The 19,300-nt window shown below is 43.7% G+C and overlaps 1 protein-coding gene across 4 annotated transcripts in view; it reads left to right on the forward strand.

The window, feature by feature from the left end:
* The window catches only part of IQGAP2 (IQ motif containing GTPase activating protein 2), a 277,602-nt gene that overhangs the window by 23,063 nt on the left and 235,239 nt on the right, over nucleotides 1–19,300 (forward strand). The window contains exon 1 of one of the 4 annotated variants that reach the window (XM_054687972.1): nucleotides 4,765–4,855. The exons of 2 other annotated variants lie outside the window; for them this stretch is intronic. In XM_054687972.1, coding sequence (XP_054543947.1) covers nucleotides 4,810–4,855 — 46 coding nt within the window. In that variant the 5' untranslated portion in view covers nucleotides 4,765–4,809. Of the gene's footprint in view, nucleotides 1–4,764; nucleotides 4,856–5,273; nucleotides 5,397–19,300 lie in introns of those variants that run through there. One more of the 4 variants, XM_054687973.1, reaches the window with a different exon arrangement.

The following is a 19,300-nucleotide window of genomic DNA, read 5'->3' on the forward strand; positions in this document are numbered from 1 at the left end:
AGCCCTGATTCCCCACACTTGTTAAACATTTATGTTTTGTCAACCTGGTGGGTGTTTTCATTTTCATTCATTGTAAATAGTGAAGCTTTTTTTTTTCAAAAATGTAAACTCTTCTAGGCCAGCTAGACGTTTGTTTGTCTCTCATCAACCAAGTAAGACAGAGTGTTCCAGAAGCTGAGTATAAAAGTCAAGCAGAGAAAATTAAAGCTAGAATTAGAACTACTGCCAATGATAGATCAAGCTGAGATTAAGATAAAGCATACTTGAAGTTATAGTCAGTGAGAAAGCATGAGTGATTTTTAAAAATTGGTTCATAACAACTTTACAGGTATGTGGTTGAGCCCTTTACTGAACACCTTCCAGATCTTATCTCATTAGTGCATGTAAGACCATCAAGGAATCATAAGGGTAATCAGAAAATCTATAATCAGAACTAGTCTCTGGACACTAACTGGATCCCAGGTGCCTAGTCTTTGTGATGACAAATAATGATGGTAACTTGGGGGCATTTGTAATAGATCCTTTAGCATTCACTTGGGAACACGTGTTTAGTGGAAGTAAACATGTTGAAATTTTCAGTTCAATTTATTAGTCTAAAGAGGATGGAATTCTGTGCAAGTAAACCTGGGACCTTATTAACTACCAATGAGACTCTTTGAATTTCCATTTCTTCATTGTTAATGCAGATTTCTTCACAGAGTTGTTACAAGATTTAAAAGAACTAGTATTTGTAGTATAGTGGCTTGTACATATAAGCATGTAGTTATGATCATAACAAAATAATTGAGCAGCTACTATATTCAGCATTGCTGCAAATACTGGGCACGAAACAGTACAGAAGACCAAGTTCCAGTTGTCAAGTAGCTCACATTCTAGAGGGAGATAACACACAAACCAACAATCAGCTATGTAGTATGTCATCTGTGCATCTTAGAAAGCATGCAGTTGGGAAAAATTCAGGCCAAGTAAAGGGACTAAACACTGGAGTGCACCCCCAACCCCCAAGTTAATGTTGCTTTCTCTTCCAAGATGCTCATCTTCTCAGACTCACTGGAGTTCTAACTTTCTTAAACTGTGAAATGGGAAAAATAATAATGGAATTGTGTGCGATTTTTATTTATTTGCTAACATTCAAGGTTAGACATTTTCCAAACATTGATTTGTTTAGAACTTGAAAGCAAAGAGAAAAAGGCAAGACTGCCAGAAGGCTTCCTGATTTAACATTGACATAATGTTTTAAAATAGTCCAAAATTATTGGCTTTAGTGCAATGAAATAAGACTTCATTGAAGAAAATATTTATAAACACAAATATGGACAGTAGGAAAAAAAGTAATGGTAGAGACTCTCAGGAGGTCCCCAATGTAGTTGAGGTTCTACTTGTCTGTAGCCACGGTAATTATGCCGCCTCTCTGCCTCTGTTTCCTTGTCCATAAAACGTTGCTAGCAAGCCATCCGTTCTCTACTTCTTCTCTCCCAGAACACGACTACTCCCACTTCTGTTTCTGAGAACTGAAACACTGTCTGTTGCATTTATTTCTGTTCTGATTTTTTTAAATCTGATGTTGAACTATAGCAATTTCCTTTTTAGATATGGAAGTCTCCTCTGCAATAAAGTGTAGTTCCCGTTCCTGCTCATCTTTCTTTTTCTGGAATGGGAAGGAGTTAGAAAATCTTGATAACCCAATAAAAATTGTCATCTCTCCCTGCCTCACTTCTTCGACTGATGCTTTGAAAGTACATAGGTCACTATTTTGGCATATATTTTAAAATGATCAATAACATGGTATTATTGGAAAATCACCAAGTCATTTCAAAATTGAATGGAATATTAACGTTGCATGTTGAGATTTTATTCAAACATGGAGTTTTTTAAATCCTGTTTGATGCTTTTAATAGAAACTGCTTTGTAATAAAAACAAACTTGTATTTTTTCAAACACCTTCACAATCATTTCAATTTATTAAAAGGAAGGAGATGGAGCCTGAAAAACAATCATTTTTAAATATTGCTTTAAAAATTATTTTAATTCAGGTAATGGTTTTCCAATGCCATCTTTTGTCTTACATTAAAGAAAACATTGCTCTTGCTTTATTAAAAAAAACAAAAACATTTTCACTAGATGGCCTCAGTTTTTGTTTTCAGTATTCCTGCAGGCATAGTCAGATGGCAAAATTAGCTGGCACATGCCCTGGTATTTATTGAATCATTCTCTAATGTCAAACCCTACAAGAAAATAGTCCAGAATTCTGCACATAAGTTTCTTTTCTGAGATTCTGGGGAGAAGTGATCTGTAAGAGCATACTGTTACCCAGTGACTGCAGACTGAAATCCTAGAGACTACTTTTAGTATTTGCCAAACAATCAGGAGCATTTGCCAAGGAAATCTTAGTGGTATGTTCGCCATAAAAAAAAATTACCCATGACAGAGCCTTGAACTCTCCCCAGAGCCTTCAGAGAAGAGCTGATCAGCTAGACTTCCTTGCAGATCACCTAATTATGCTTTAATCTTCATTTTTTTAACCAATAACAGGTATTTGTTTATTACAGTCGGTGGTACCTATTGATATATGTGTTAATGGCACCAAGTGTTCATATTTAAAGTTCTCCTTTATCATTTCTACAGGTGCCAACCTTCTTGGTACTCTGCTTACTTTGCCCTTCTATCCCTAGCCCACACCAAGTCACCAAACTCTAACCCATTCCATAACCTGCTGTGAGATTTACCTTCCCTTAACTCCCTTGCATCATGCCCCAAACCTTAAAGAGCTCTCAAATGCTCCAATGATAATATCAATATCTATTCCTCTTACCCAGACATTCCACTGGATAATCTCCATGGTCTGAGATCAACTTTGAAGCTTTTACCTTCACCTGACCTCATCCGGTGGCCTAGGAGTGTACACTGTCCATCCAACTCTTACCCACTTTTCACGGTACTTCAAACCATGCTTTCAAACTTTCCTGGACCATTCTAATTTATAGTGACTTGCCCCCTACCTCTAACTACCTAGACTACCTACTCATTTGAGCCCTAAGTCATATACTCACATTGACAATTGATAGCATAAGTGCTTAATAGTTAATAACATGGAATCATTGAGATGGAATGAACTTTAGCTATCATCCAATTCAGCACATCCTGAAACATAGGGACATATCCCCTCTTCCCCCAACGCTGACTGCCAAGGTGCTATGGTTCCAAATGTGGTTGTCTCATCTGTGAATTATCCTTCTCATTGGAGGCATCTGCTTTGAAGAAAAACCCCTCTATCCTAGCCCAACCAGGTGAGAGTCTAATGCCAGGAAAAAAAAAAAAAAGAATAAAAGAGATGAGGATGGGGGAGAGAATCCTCTTGCTCTCCCGTGAAAGAGATTTCTCTGAGCCCAACTGAAATCCCTCCTGCCTGTTTTCTAATAGACCCATTGTAAGCCTGGCCCACAGATCTGCCTGTCAGGATCATGTGGCAACTTGTTCAAAATGCAAGTTCCTGGGCCCCAGCCCAGACCACCTAAACTGGAAACTCTAAGGGAAGGTCTCAAGAATCCGAATTTCTCCGAGTTTAAGAAGGACTGTCCCTGCCTTAAGAAAATAGCTAGCCACTCTGTCTCTTCACCTGATAGTAGCCTTAAGGCTGAGAAGCGGTGCACACTGTATCTTTGCACATGTTAATATGGTGAGTGTCACTACACCCATCTCATAAATATAGTATTTTGCCAACTATCTGGATAACCACACATGCCACGTTGGACAAACCAGGTGAAGGCACAGGTATAGGTGAATCCAAAGTCTTCAGATCTTACACTCAGGCGACCGCATGAAAACCCCCCTTTTAAAACAACCGCATGACCGTTTCATGTCCTTAAAACAGTTAGCCGGAAAAGGTTTCTGTGGTTTGCTCCCCAAGTGGAGCTGGCGACGGTCCTATACGTGGGGCGGAGCAGGCAGAGGGGGCCGGGGGAAGACTCCCAAGACTCCCAGCTGGATTTTGTGTGGCTGCTTGATAGTATTTTGCCCCTCCAGCAAACACATACTCTCGTTTGTTATGAAAGTAGTTTGTAGACAGAGTCACAGAAAGAACTTGCAGAAGGGAGGGGGAAAAACGCGCCCAATTTAAAAAAAAAAACCAAAAAACAAAACAAAACAAAAACACAAAGGGTCTTCCCCAGAGGAAAAGAAACCGCGCTGTTTGTCTTTCTGTAACTGAGCAACACCCCGACGAGCAGGGCGCCTGTGCCTTCTGCGGTTTTTCTAGTTCTGGGCGCGGGTTCACTTCCACCCTGTTGACAAACCCCCCTGAAGTGCGAACCGGGCGGACGGGCAGCCTCCCGGCCGCCAGCTGCGCGCGGGCCCCTGTTTCGGGGGATCCCTGCCCCGCGCCGCGGCCCGCGCGCCCCCTCCTCCAACCCCGGGCCGGGCCGGGCGGGGCGGGGCGGGCCTCCCCGGGCGCTGCGCTGCGCTGCTCCGCGCGCGCTGTAGGGGTCGCTGCGCCGCGCCTGGCGCCCGGCGCCTCCCGGCGAATAACGGGGCCGGGCGGGAGGAGAAAGGAAACCTGCCGCGGGAGGCGGCGGCGGGCGGGCGCGGGCGCGGGAGCCGAGAGTTCACTTTTGCTCGGGTGTCAGCGCGAGGCGGCGGCAGCGGGCGCCGGCGAGTGAGCACCGAGGGAGCGGGTCGCCCATCTCGGGGCGACCGGGGAAGGGTGACCAGGGGCCGGATACGAGCGCGCCGGCCGGGCGCGGAACCGGAGAGCCTGGCCAGCGAGGGGACCCGCGGGGGCGCGCCCCGGGCGGGCCCCCGGAGCTACGCAGGATGCCCCACGAGGAGCAGCCGTCCCTGCAGAGACCCCGCTACGGCTGTAAGTGCGCCGGGCCCACTGGGCTCTCGCCGGCCTTGGGGAGCCCCGAAAGACGCGTGGGGAGCTGGGTGCACGCTGCGGAGCGAACGGGAGGGCAGCGGCTGTAGAGCTGGCAAAGTTGGGAGCGGGAGTTGCAAAGGGTGGTGGTCAGAGTGGTCCCGCGCTTCTCTCCCCAATTCCTGAATCCCAGCTGGCAACTCCAGCCCTGGACCCCGCGCACCCCACCGGGGTGCCCCGGGAGCGCTGGGTGTGCGCTCTGGGACAGACCAGGGTGGGGGGGCTCCGAGTGTGTCTATCAGGTGAGGAGCTCCCGGCTGCTGCCCGCTCGGGCCAGGGGGTGGCGTCAGGGGCCGAATTCTTCCCACTCAGAGTGGGAGGAAAGTTTGGTTGCTGCGGCTACAGGTGGGCACTTCGAGTGGTTGTGCCCGCGCTCTGCAGGGAGCAAAGTCAGCCTCCGCGGAAGGGCAGGCGTCTCCTGCTACCCGCCTCGGCGGAACTGCCGCAGGAGCCGGTTTGAACTCCACAGGTGTGTCCTTTCCAGGTGCGGCCGAAGGGGCCCTTGGGCTCTAGCCCATCTCCTCCCCGCCCCCCAGGCCCGTGCTGCGCGCGCGCAGCGAGAACTGCGGCACAGAGCGGGAGCGGCGCTGGGCTCCCCGGGGTTTGGTGGGAGCCCTCGTGACTTGAACGAGATGGTGTCGATTACCCAGGGCTGCCCTCAGAATGAGGTTGCTCTGCTGGTGAGTGGATGGAGCTAGATTAGGACCAACCAACCAAGTGGCTTTATGTGTAGAGTTCAGAGTCTTTACGAAACATGTGCCAGGAAGTATTTCCTTTAAAACAAACAGAAAGTTGGCTCGCTCTCTCTTTTCCTTCAGGGTTGGCCCTGTCACTGAACCTATGGCCGAGGGCCACAGGTTAATTTTTTGCCCAACCTGCCCTTGGTCAAAGGTTCCAGGTTTGGGTTAAGTTGGTGATACCTGCAGCGGAGTGGGTTAGTGTGTGTGTATGGGGCGGGGTGGGGGCGGTTTCCGGATGGTTGGGAGGGCCACACTCTTGCCCTAATTAAAAAAGGGGAGTAGTCAACTTGAGTAACCCTCCTCTTCCTCCACACCAGTCTTGGAATGCAGTGTCAGATGGGAAGTTACTTTCACCGTGTAACCCTTTTGGTGTCAGGCAGTGAGGAGACCAGAGGAGTCAGTTGCAGCCTCTGTACTATAGGGAAATGCATTTAACCCAGAACCTAGCTCTTTGCAAACTTAATTAGTTTGCTCTCTGGTGACCACACAGATAGCAGAGCTCCTGGGGCCCAAGGCGGAAGGATGTGCTCATCCAGTGTGGGTAGTGTCAACCTCTGGTTGGTGAAAGTCCTTTATTTATGTGGCAAGACCCCAGAATATACTTTAGCTTCAGTGTGTCCAATTATACGTGACCTCAAAGTTTGGAAACTAGGTGAATGTACATAAAATAGTTTTTGGTATCACTTTTCAAGCCATGATCAGTTTGGTATATTTCCTCAGTGTTTCAATGTGCATTTTCACGGGTGCAGTGAATGGAGTGCATGCATGCATGCATGCAGTATTTTCATCCATCTCTGCATGGGCATCTGTGACGATGCTTAATATGCTTTTAGTGCAGTCAAGGTGGCTGGGAACCTGTTTGCAAGAAGAGCAATCTGCATGGCCACTTTGCAAATCATTGTTGAACTTCTCTCACATGTCTGGTGTAATGGACTGATGTGCCATCCTGTTGGACTCATTCCCATTTAACCTGCTCCCACTTCAAGTGCTGGCATTCTTTGGCCATTTAACATAGTAAAAAATGGAAAATAGATGGTTTCCGGGCTTTATGGCTACTCTAGATTATTAAGGCTTTAATGTAGTTGCCTGTTATGTTCACACAATGAGCTTTTCTCTGTAATTTTAATACTAGATTCATGAATAGTATGTGTTCATACCTTATTAAAATGATAATCAAGTTGGATATATCTTAGTGTTTATAAGTACTATCCTATATTGACTCTTTATCAAAAAGGGACTATATGATGTGTCAGAGTATATCATTTCTGGTAGTGATTGACTTTCTGAACCTTCTGGCAACACAAGCCTGAAAATAAAGGTACAAGTCCTTCCCAGGGAGGCGGGAGAAGGGTGACGCAGGGTTGTCTTTGCTGTGTTCCATTACAGGGCTGTGGATTTTTTTTTTTTTTTTTTAATCTCTTGGTTTGGTAAGTACAGGTCCAATAAAATCGCATGCTACACTAACCAGGCTTTATCCCCAGCATTTAAAAATAAAGTAATTCCTTATGCATTCCCTGTATATCCTATATATTCTAATTACAGCTTCATTGTTGTATATTCAGAGTTAAAAATATTTAAGACTTCTTTAAAAACAACTTTTGGGTAGTCTGGATTAAGTTGGTTAGATTTGTTTTCTGTCTGGTCTTTTGTTAATCTCTTTCTCCCCTTGAATTGTTTGATTTGGTCATTCTTATACAAAGTAAATGAACTCAGCTCAAGACTGCTAGGGTTCTCTCCTCTTTCCAGGTGAGTGTCTATAAAATACCATGTAGTAAGTGGTACTTGAGGGATTGCTCAGTGCGTTCTCCATGAAGGCTCCCTTCTCAGATTTCTGACAGGAGGCATTGCTTAAGTTTCTGATTGGCACACAAGACCACTGAAATGAAATAGACCACTTTCTATTCAATTACTGTCACTTCCCTGTTGACCACATCTTTCTGCAACCTATAAAGTTTCTGTGTGTGATATTACTACAGAACTAAAATGAAATACCAACTGAGTAATGCAATAACGCAAATATCTTTCTAAACTCAAAACCAAATTTAAATGACACTTATGCTTAGGTATGATTTGAAATAACTTATGCTATTGTAATAAACTTTGATGTACTTGGCAGAGTAATTCTGAAAATATATTGCCACCATCATCTGTCAAAAGTTTTGTGCTAGCTATTACTTAAGAGTAAAAAAAGACCAGTAGTAGCAAAAGGGGGGGCGGGGGCCTTTGTGACTAGACTTAACAAGTTTCATTCATCACAGATAATCCACTCCATGTTGAAATGCCTACTGTGGGTTAGTGATCAATGTGTGTAGAAAGAATTATGGCTTCCTACCCTCTGCAAAACTTCTTTCATGGGAAACCTTGTAAAACTAAAAGTAAGCAGTGTTTCAGGGTTTGCTTCTTTTTAAAAATGCATCATAAGCCTGGCATCCTGTATGTTTTTTGGGGGAAGTTGTGGCTGATGTTGTGAGTGCTTGTCTCATTGGTGAGCCTTCTAAATCTCCTGGTAACTGGAGTACTGGGGTGGACAACATAAACTCATTCCAGTATTGACTCAAGATGAAATTTACATTCTGAACTAGTTACGACTCGGGTCTATAAAGCAGGATTGAATACATACGGTCAGCACAGATGACTCAGCAATTCTGTCAGAACTGGGGAAGGTTTGGGATATATGCAGTGTTGCATGGGAAGCTGTCTTTTGTAGACAAAGTCAAGTCTCTTCTTCATGTGCTAATGTTTTGGTTGAACGTTTCAAAAGGAACTTCAAGGTCAGCAGCTAAAGTGTTGTTTTAGTATACTTTTAACTTTAATTACACATGCTGTTAGCCAAAATGACGTGTTCGGGTGAGCTTCAACTTGTAATACCAAGTTCATCTTGGAATTTAGTGTTATTTACAGTGTTAGCTAACACCTTTCCCCCTCTCATTTACTGTTACTCCTCAAACTTTAATTCCACATTAAAACCAACTTTATTTAAAAGGCATATATCGGAACAGAGTGACACCAAGTCTTCATGGTACTGGAAGAAGAAACAGAGGCCACCCAACTTCTGATTTGATAGTTATGTCCACCAGGGTAGAAAGTCCAGCATGGGAGGTAGAATTAAGGTTTATGAATTTACCAAGTCTGGGTGTTTTCAGTTGTTATTACCATCAGCTCATTGTTACCTTTGGGTAGGCCAGTGGTTTCCCCATTTCATAAAGAAGCTGAAAGCCATGATGTTGTCTCAGGTGCACACAGGTAGCTAGGGACAGAGGGAACTTGGAATTCGGGGCTGTCAGACCCTCAACTCTGTTCTCACCAGCTATTGACACTGCCTCCCTTGAATCAGTCCTAAGGATTTCTTTCTGTTTCTGGTGTTTGTCATGATGTTATCAAACTGTGGAAACCTGAAGCTTTGGGCTAGCTTGCTCTTTTAAAAACAGATGATGTATGGCATTCTTTAAATTTGATTTTCCTTTTCTTTTTCTCCCTCAGGGAAAAGTATAGAAGAATACATGGGCTTTTTATTTACTACATCCAAGCTTCGTCAAAAGACTTTATGTATAGGTAGAAACATTCCATCTCATTGTGAGTCACTGAAATGAAAGACTTCCAGAATAACATAGTGGCATGCTCCAGTGATTTCAAAGAGGATAATTTCTAAAACTCACCTTATGACATAGACTGGCAATTCTTTGACATCTGAGGTGGATGAGAAATCAGGTATAAAGTTTATAGTGGGGTGACTCATGAGTGAGTTGAATCTTACACTTTCCCCTTCTATTTTGCTTTTCTCCCTTGATGTGACATGACAAAAGTTTTGAAGGTGCATAGATGTAGAATTGAATGCTAACTTGACCACTAACTACTTGAGCAGCCTTGGGGCTTTCCCCTGTGCCTCGAAGGGTGCTGTGTTATGTTCCTATAACGGTGGTTAAAGTGGTTCCTGGCACATAGTGCTAAACCAATTGCACTTCTTTCAATTAACTGAGCACCTAATATGTACAACACATTGTGGGTGAAGGGAAAATGACTTAAGCCAGATCTCACCAGGGAAGTTGAAAAATAAAGAGTAGTGATTATATTTAGCACACTTCTAAGTTCTGTGAAAGTGAAGGCGTGAAAGTAATGGATTTGAATAGGGCAATGACTATAGATAGTGTCACCTCTTTTTCTTCATTCTCTCCATTATTTGTGGCACTTTTTCTCAAATTTCACTGGAGGTTTATTGCCCTCAGATAACAGTCATATCAGTTTTGTTGGAAAACGACTCTTGCCATCTTGCCAGGGCAAGAGCAGGTGCTCAGATTTGAAAGGCATTCCAGTATATTTGTTGTGTGGATAGTTTGTTGTATCTGTTGATAAATGGCTTGGAAGGGAGGTGCAGCTGGAAGGGATATATCATGGAATTCTTTATTTGTAGATAACAGAAGGCAGTTAGAGTTGTCTTAAGGAGAGTAGTCATGGCCTAAAGAAGTGGGAATGATGGGAAGGTTAGGTGTGCTTGGAGTGCTTGGTGCTGGAAACAGCAGGAGGGTGAGGTTTGGGCATGTGTCCTCTCCCTGGGCTGCTCAGAGGCCCCTTTCCCAGGCTGTGGGCCTGGGACTTTTGCTGTGCTGTTCAGTTGTGCTCAGGATAGGCCAGAGGTGACTGAATAATGATTGTGTTTGTGGGACTAGAGGTATTCAGCGATTACAAAGAGATGATGTAGGCAGGGGCCCTTGCTGGAGCTTTGCAGAATCCAGTCAGGCAGACAACGAACTCTAACTATACCAAAAAGGAAATTCTCTGAGAATAGGTAAGAAAAAGGTGTAGTTGCAGTAAGGCAAGAATCTTGACAACTAAATTATATAAATAGTGGGGTTTACCTAAAGATTTAGATAGTAGGGTTTATCATATAGATAGTGTCACCTCTTTTTCTTCATTCTCTCCATTATTTGTGGCACTTTTTCTCAAATTTCACTGGAGGGTTTATTGCCCTCAGATAACAGTCATATCAGTTTTGTTGGAAAACGACTCTTGCCATCTTGCCAGGGCAAGAGCAGGTGCTCAGATTTGACTCACCTCTAACCGAAGTCGGCTTTGACTTTATGATCATGGGGTATGTTTGCCTGTACTCCAGGTGCTGACCACTCTGGGCCCACTGGTGCAGTGGTTTTCAGGGGACAGACAGCTCCTGGAGCAGGAGAACAGTAGATCACTGCAGACCCAGGTGGAAAAGCAGGTTCCAAGCCCTCTCAGACCTGAAGCTCTAGGGTGGGGCCGGCACTGATTCCACAGGCCCCTTGGTGCTTAGGCTACACTGCTCCAGGGCAAGAGGCAAAAGACTTTACACCAACATTCTTTAAGGTGTTGGCAGGTTTTTTCTCAAGTAAGTGAAAACGTGGGGGCATGATACTGATTGCTTTATCTACAGTACTCCTTGGGTGTTTGATTTGAGCACGGAAATTTACTGCTTACAAACCCAGGCATTGATTTCTGTAAGGTTTGTGTTTATTTTGCTGTATCTTTAAGGCTGCATTTTTCTCATTTGGGAAGGTAAAGTCCAAAATCTCCATTGACTAGGGATTAAGTGAGGTCAGCAACCCAAGGATTTCTAGGTGGCGATGATGCGTTTAGGAGCCAGTGGAAACACTAAGTGAGCTACAGAACCTTTCTGTATAAAAGAGAGGCCCCAAACCTGGCAATTCTGCCCTTCTAATCTCTGCAAAGGGGAGCCTGCTCAGAAAGAATTGAGAGATTTTCTTCCATGTTTTTTTGCTCCAGGATAAGTTAGTGTTTTTCACTCATTTATTTACACATTCACAAATTTTAGAACTGTTGACTAATATTAGCAGAAGTAGTATCTGATAGGCATAAGTGCACCCAGGTCATGCCCACCTTTGCAGGGAAACTACACATCTGTTTATTTTAGAATTAATTCAAGAGAAGACATTCCTGTGATGTTTTTTGCTTGGGATCCCCAAAGACAACTTCTCATTGTTCTTCTTTCTCCAATTCTACTAATTCTCTTAAACATATTTTAACATCATTTTTGTAAAATTAAAGAGCACTTCCGAGAATTGATAATTCTCATATTTTATTGCCAATACACTTGGCCTCTTTTATTCAATTAACTCAACCCATCCATCCCCCCCATTCCCTTTTGGGAGCCACTGAGTTGATCTTACAGCCTAAAAGTTTTTGTTTCATTTAGTTTACTTGTTTGTTTAGTGTCTGTCTCTGTAGCTCATGAGTGAAATCACATGGTGTTCTCCCAGGACTGATTTCACTTAGTGTAGCACCCTCTAGGTCCATCCACGTTGTTGCAAAGGACAGGATTTCATCTTTTTTAGCAGTGAGCAGTATATACCACATCTCCTGTATCCAACCCTCTGCCAGTGAGCACTTAGGTTGTTTCCAGTTCTTGGCCATGATAAATGATGCTGCAGTCAATAAGGGATGTACTTATCTCATCAAATTAGTATTTTTGTACACATACATTTTAACTGTGTAGGTATCACTTAGTTTCAGTACCTAGAGGGTAACCTTGCATCCTAGTACTTAAGAAGACACTCAATAAATATTTGCTGATATAGCAAAAATGAAAAATGATCTAAGAATTATAAAAAATAAAATAATTTATAAAAAAATTTGCTGATATTACAGGTTTTGCTTAAAGTGTCTGTCCTTACTGTTTGTCGAAATGAAGGACTTGTTTCTATTACCTATTTAAATTAAAGATAATTTCAACAGCCAGGCAAATATTAAACATTGAGCTTAATTAGCTTTCACCCTCTGTGGAACTGAGGCAAGTTCTTTTAATTTCTCAGTGCCTCAGTTTCCTCACCTGTAAAATGCAGGTGGGAAAGTGCATGCTGAGAAAGAGAGGCGATTTATCAATAGTAGGTGGATACACATGCTCAGATGTGCCTCAGTCGAGTCCACATGGAGTGGGGGCATGGTGTTGGTGGTATCTTCACCATTGCCCTGCCCTGTCTCCCCACCTCCTTTTCTCACTTCAAGAAAAAGTGGATTTAAAATTTAAAATCTGGGGCCTCCCCTGGTGGCGCAGGTGGTTGAGCGCAGCGCTGTGAAGCTGTCCGCAGCCTCTGCAGCACTGGTTTGATCCCAGCTGGCCGGCAAGGGTCCCATATGGCATGGCAGACCTCTCCTGTCTCCCCTCAGCAGTGTATTTCGTCAGTCTGCCTGTTCTGTTCCCTACTCTGTTTCTGGTGAATCCTCTCACCCTCCCACACATCTGGCCTGTACCCCAGTTCTTGTATAAATAAATAAAATTTAAAATCCGTACTCTCTTTGAAAGCATAGATGCATGGGAGAATTCTTTAGTTGCCTGTATGGAAATGGAGTTCATCTCAATTTGGGTAGAGATCAGATTAAGCCTTGTGTATGTGTACTTAAAAAATCTAACACGGCCTCCCTGGTAGCCCAAGGGGTTAAGACGCAACCTGTGAAGCAATCCACAGCCACTGCAGCATGAGTTCAATTCCCAGCCAGGGAGCAACCCACATGGTGCAGCAGACCTCTCCTGACTTGCCCTCAGCAGTGTGCTTCAGTCAGTCTGCCTGTTCTGTTCCCCACTCTCTCTGGTGAATCCTTTCACCCCCTTCACCTCTGGCCTGTACCCCAGTTCTTCTATGCATAGATAAATAAATCTTAAAAAAAAAAGAACTGCTAAAAAAACAAAAAACAAAAAACCTAATGTGCTCTGTTGCTGATTGATTCCAAATAAATGTGTACCAAAGCTGAGGGTGGGGTAGTGGTGGAAACAGGACATGTCACCTGGGTGGGTTTCTGTGCAGCCTTTTTCTTGTCTTAGTGAGAGTGGAGTTGTACCTAGTCTACCTGAGCTAGGACTGTCACTCTGAATTTACTGAACATTCTGTTGTCTCATCTAGGTGTCTAAGGTTAAGTTGATAACTGCTGCTTCTTTGCAATCCCATTCCTGATGCTCTCAAGACAGAAGGGTGTTACTTGAAATGTGTTCATCTTTGTGCCTGGTGCGGATTCTAGAGTTTGAGATTGTTACTTGTTTTCCGTTTTGGTCTGCCGGTTGCTGTGGGAAGCTAGAAAGGAGGTGAGGAAGAGACGGAGGAAGTACTCTGGGTTCTGGTGTCATCCCTTAGGCCTTACTGCCTTTAGAAAGTTATGAAAATTGAGGTTCATGAGTCCAGGAGCTCAGGAATAACTGGAATGTTGGAGCCTTTAGAAAGAGAATCTTGGCTGGTGCTCATGTGCCTGCTTCTGGATCATTTGTTCTGCCTTCCCTTTCTGCCAGCTCTCCCTCCACCCCACTCCTCCATGCAGCCCCCACCCACTGCTAGAGTTTCATGTAAATGTTCCCAGTTAAGCCCTCTACTCCTCACTTTTCCCAAAAGGGAGCATTGGGATCAGCCACCTTGGGTGATTCCTACCCAGGACCCTCTGTCACTTTTGAATTCTTTGCCTTAGCCCTGAGCTGACCCAGCAGGCTTGGAAGGGGTGGGGGAAGGCGCTTGGCAAAACATCAGCCTTACAGTCAGCCTTTCAGAATGAAAGGGTGTGATCTCTATTCACACCCCCTAAACTGTACCCCCTTCACTTGTGATCTGGGAAAGCGGCTCCCAGTGTCCTGATCACGCTGGACTCAGGAAGTTCGAGGCATGGTCGCTGTGAAGCAAATACAGATATGCTCTTTTTTTTTTTTTTTTTTTTTAGATTTATTTATTTATTATTATTTATTTATTTTATTTTATTCTGGGTACAGTCAGAAGCGCAGGAGGGTGAGAGAATTCACCAGAGCCAGAGCGGAGAGCAGAACAGGCAGAGTGACAAAGTACACTGCTGAGGGGAGCAGCGGGCACAGCAGGAGAGGTCTGCGCGCCATGTGGGACCCTCCCCGGTGGCCAGGGATCGAACCGGCGCCGCAGAGGCCGCGGGCAGCCTCGCAGCCCAGCGCTCAACCACTGCGCCACCAGGGGAGGCCCCAGATATGCTCTTGCTTTCACCCTGCAACTTACTAATGAGTTTTATTTTCCAAAGGAAAAAAAAAATATTCTCTAAAATTGCTAAAGATACAATTATTCTTCCATGAGAACCAGGGTCCTGTCAGTCCTTTCCTTGTTTGGCACTGGTTCTGGGGACAGGCTCAGCTCTCCTCCTCTGTTCTCCGGGTAGTATTTGCTGTTGTTAATTTGAAGTAGCCAACAGTTTGGAGAAACATGCTCACCTCTCAATGTTGACTCTGGCTGTAACTTTTCACACTTGATTAGGTGAACTATGAGAACGAAATGGAACTTTTAATGTGCTTCTGTATGTAGTAGCTTTGAATTTTTTGAAAAGGTATACCTTTGATCTGTGAAGTAGAACAAACACGATCTGGCAACCAAACAGGGAAGATATACTTGACCTGTGTCCCTGTGAACATCTCTAGAAGGCTGTGCAGACATCTTCTTAGAGCTTGCTTTTGAGGAAGGAGGCTGAGGGAAAAGGTGGGAATACTATTTGAAATTTTTGTTTTTTACTCTTAATTAATTTTTTTTTAATGAAGCAAGTGTGTTTTGGAAAATAGTGTAAATACGCCCATTGCTTTGAGGATAATATAGAAACACTAGAATGGCTGAGGATAATATAGATACACTAGAATGGCAGTAGAACTCTATGAAGGTGGAATAGTGTCTTTTGATCATGGCAGCATCCTACTGGCTGGCACATAAGTCAATCAACAGGTCAACATTAGTTCTCTCTAGGTAATGAGATAGGCCATGGGTGAATTAAAAAGTCATTTTCCTCTTCAAATTTTCTGCTACAAAATGTTTTTATAGTTAGGAAAGTGATAACAATTGCCCTTCACTTGTGTTCAAGACAAGAATTTCTTATTGACTACAAACTCTGCCTTCAAAAAATTAGACTCTGAAAAATAAGTCTTGTATTAGTGGAAGGAATTAGTGGAGCTCTGATTTTCCAGGTAGAAATAGGGGTGTGTGTGTGTGTGTGTGTTTGTGTGTGTGTTACATATGTACAAGTGCTGTATATGAGACAGAGGTTGAAAGATTGTAGTGTTGAGAATCCAGAACTCAACAATTGTTAAGCTGTTGTAGTTGTTAAACTTATTCAAGCCTTTTGAAATCAGTGAAGAGAGCAGTTTGGTAGAAGTCAATAAAGAATCAAGAAGTAGTTTTCCTCTATGAAATAAAGATTACTGACACAGGGTTAGGGGAATTATTTCTTTGACTCAAAAAGAGAACCCCGTAATCTGTAAAGAGGTAGAACATTCATTACCCTTTTACCCAAGCAGAGGTACTAGATGCTGTGAATATAGTAGGACTTTCACAGGGTTGCAGACCAACTGCTTCAAAGTCAAGTGTGACAGAACCTAATACAAAAGTATAAGAAACTGTGGCGTATCCCACAACTAGATCCATAGTCACTCAGATAGGGTGGAAGACATTTATGAACAGTACACAGACAAACAAGTTTAGCATGGATCCCTTGGAATCTGCCATTGTCCCTGCACTACATGTGAGACTGTTGTGAGTATTGTTACTTTGAAGGCTGAGATGGGAAGCAGTGACGGCCGCAGCAGCTCCTGGCATCTGAGGGCTTAGGGGGAATTGCCGCTTACTGTGTGACACTGGGTATGACTTGAGCTTCCATCCACCCTCCACAATGGATTTGTTTGCTTTGCCTCAAAAGGGCTGTGAGGTACAGGAGATTGCTCTGAAAACTCTTCAAGCGTATAAATGTGTGGCCACGATTGGAGGTAATTTTGCTGCTTATTTGAATATCTCTTTGGTGTAGAGAAAGGTTTATCACTTGATCATTGACCTCAAAGGCAGTACCTTGCCTCTTCCTAGTTTTCTGGTTGTTTCCTGAAATCCTCAGGGTTCCTTGGCTTTTAGATACAGCTCACCAATCTCTGCATCCATGGTTACATGGCATTCTTCCTGGTGTCTCTATTCTTATAATATACCAGTTATTGGATAACGGCCCACCCTAAAGCCATAGGACCTCGCCTTAATTTATTGTATCTGCAAAGATCCCATTTCTTTTTAAAGTTCACATTCTGAGGTTCTGGGCACACATGAATTGGGGGTGGAAGGATTTTATTTAACCCAATATAGCCACTAAATTTGGGAAATAGAAAGAATTTAGATAGCCTACATTTTTTAGCACAGGGCTCATCATGAACAATGATGTGAATATCGGGGGAGGGATAGTGAGTTCATGGGGTAGGCCAGTGTCTTCTGTTAAGTCAATGCTTGGTCATAACAACAACAACAAAAAAAAAACAGAGGAAAGAGGTAAGAATGGGTATCAGAGGAAAGAAGCATCAGAAGGCAAATGAAGGGCCTCCCTGGTGGCGCTAGGGGTTAAGCACCACACTGTGAAGCAATTCGCAGCCTCTGCAGCACGAGTTCGATCCCTGGCCCGTCAGGGAGCTACCCACATGGCACAGCAGACCTCTCCTGTCTCCCCGCTACTCCCCTTAGCAGTGTATTTCGTCAGTCTGCCTGTTCTGTTCCCCACTCTGTCTCTGGTGAATCCTCTCACCCCCCACATCTCTGGCCTGTATCCCAGTTCTTATATCAATAAATAAATCTTAAAAAAAAAAGGCAGATGAAACCATGGTGATGCTAACCTAGTGAGAGAGACAGAGGGCAGTGAGAGCTTCGCAGTTGTGGTACAGATACCTCAGAATAATTTAAAACCTTTCAGTGACTGCATATCTCATCAGTGCATTCTGAACAGGAGAACTGGAAGTGTGTGGCCCTGTTTAGAGCAATTTCTTTCAAGTTTACCTTGCATCACCTGTGTGGCTAAGCAGAACATAGGCTCATTTAGACATCCTTTGATCAGGCTGGATGGCTGAGACATATATTGTTTCCAACACAATTTCTATGGCAACAGGGCTTTCTGATATACATCCATAAAGCACAACCAAATTTGGAGCTTAGCTACAGAATTTGTGAAGGTCTTAGGCATTATTTTCAGTGTATTTATATCCCTTCTGCCTTCATCATTCTTTTCTACTTTCATTTTATTTTTATCTAATCTCTTTATATACACATTTTTCATATCTTTGTCAACTTTCTCGCATCCTTTTAGGGAGGAAGTGAGATATAAGTAACAATGCCAAATGAGCATTTTGGGTTGCTCTCACCCTCGGAGAGCTGACCTTCTAGTGGGGGAGATGGCACAGCTGTTCAGAGACTCAGAGCCCTGGCTGTTACCACCACTCCGCTCTGGTTTCCTGTCCTGTGGAGCAACGAGATGACAGATATTAGTACCCATCTGATGGCACCATTATGGCAAGAGGGGCTAGCCACTGTAAGGCACTCAAACTTTGGCATGTAGAGAGTGCTTGGTGGGTAGAGAAAAGAGCATTCCAGGAAGAGGAGGTGGTGTATGCTGAGGCCCAGTGTCGAGGGTACTTGCCTGCAAGGCTGATTCGTAGAAAGGAGAGTAGAATGGATGGAGGGTCTTATCTGCCACCAAAGCAAGGATTCTTAGACACTGAAGAGGCACAGGCAGTGGGACATCTTCTGCTCCTCCATAGCATTCCTTGTCATCGGCTGTGGCTGTGAACCCATGCCTCCCGTGCCATTTCTTTTTCTGCATTGGCTTGAACATGTGCTAGCTAAGTCAGACCACCTGACCTCTTCACTGATTCCAGCAGAATTGAGGGAAAAGTTTGAAATTTGTAACTCTGGTCTCCAACACTATTTTGGGAGATGGATCCTTCATTAAAAATTTATTGCTTTAGTTTTCTTTTTCTTCTCCTTTCTCTTTATTTACTACCTTCTGTTGCACATAAACTTTTGATGTCTGAATAGCAGACAGCTGGTAATGTTGCCTTTGGAGAACCACAGTCACAACTTAAATAAACTGGATCATAATGAGGAGAAATGCTTTATAATACAGTGAAATAGCAGGATATACTGCGAGGAAGTTAGTACTTAAATAATATGGGGATGTAGACTGGAGGAAATTTATCAAATTGTTAACTTGTTTTAGATAGAACCAAGTTTCTTCCTCTGTAGACTTCATTTTTCCATTTTTCCTAGAGACCTATAATCATGGTAAAAATGAAAAAAAAAAAGCCACCATTAGTGTCCTTATTATTCTTTCTAATTACCACATCGAAAGTTCTTGCCCATGTGGACTTGGCTGACTGGGGCTGCTCTGCTCTGTGGTAGGTTAAAAAAAAAAAAAAAAAAGCCACCATTAGTGTCCTTATTATTCTTTCTAATTACCACATCGAAAGTTCTTGCCCATGTGGACTTGGCTGACTGGGGCTGCTCTGCTCTGTGACTCATCTTGCTGGTGTTGCTCTTCTACCACCTTCAACTTGAGCCTGTGATCTTTACAAAACCATTTAGGCCTCCAGGTCAGTGCACGGGTGCCATACGGAAATCTGAGTTTCCCATGTGTGCTGGTGTTAGAAGTTGGAGCACGGACTGCATTTGAATTGGAAATTCTTGTGTAACTAACTTCATGGGTCAGAATGAGAGCAGGTTTTCCCATGGTCTCTGCCAGTAACCTCTCTCTTGACACCCTCAAGTCACAAGATTAGAGTGGCATGCTCAGTTCTGGGTTGCCCTTCATTGGTGTCCAGTTATTCTGACTGAGCAGAATTTCGGTCAGCTGGCACCTCATCAGCAAGGCCAAATTAGACATATTT

This window comes from Talpa occidentalis, unplaced genomic scaffold (assembly GCF_014898055.3).
Source record: "Talpa occidentalis isolate TD23 unplaced genomic scaffold, MPIMG_talOcc4v2.1 talOcc4.6, whole genome shotgun sequence".
In the NCBI taxonomy this organism is placed as follows: domain Eukaryota; kingdom Metazoa; phylum Chordata; class Mammalia; order Eulipotyphla; family Talpidae; genus Talpa; species Talpa occidentalis.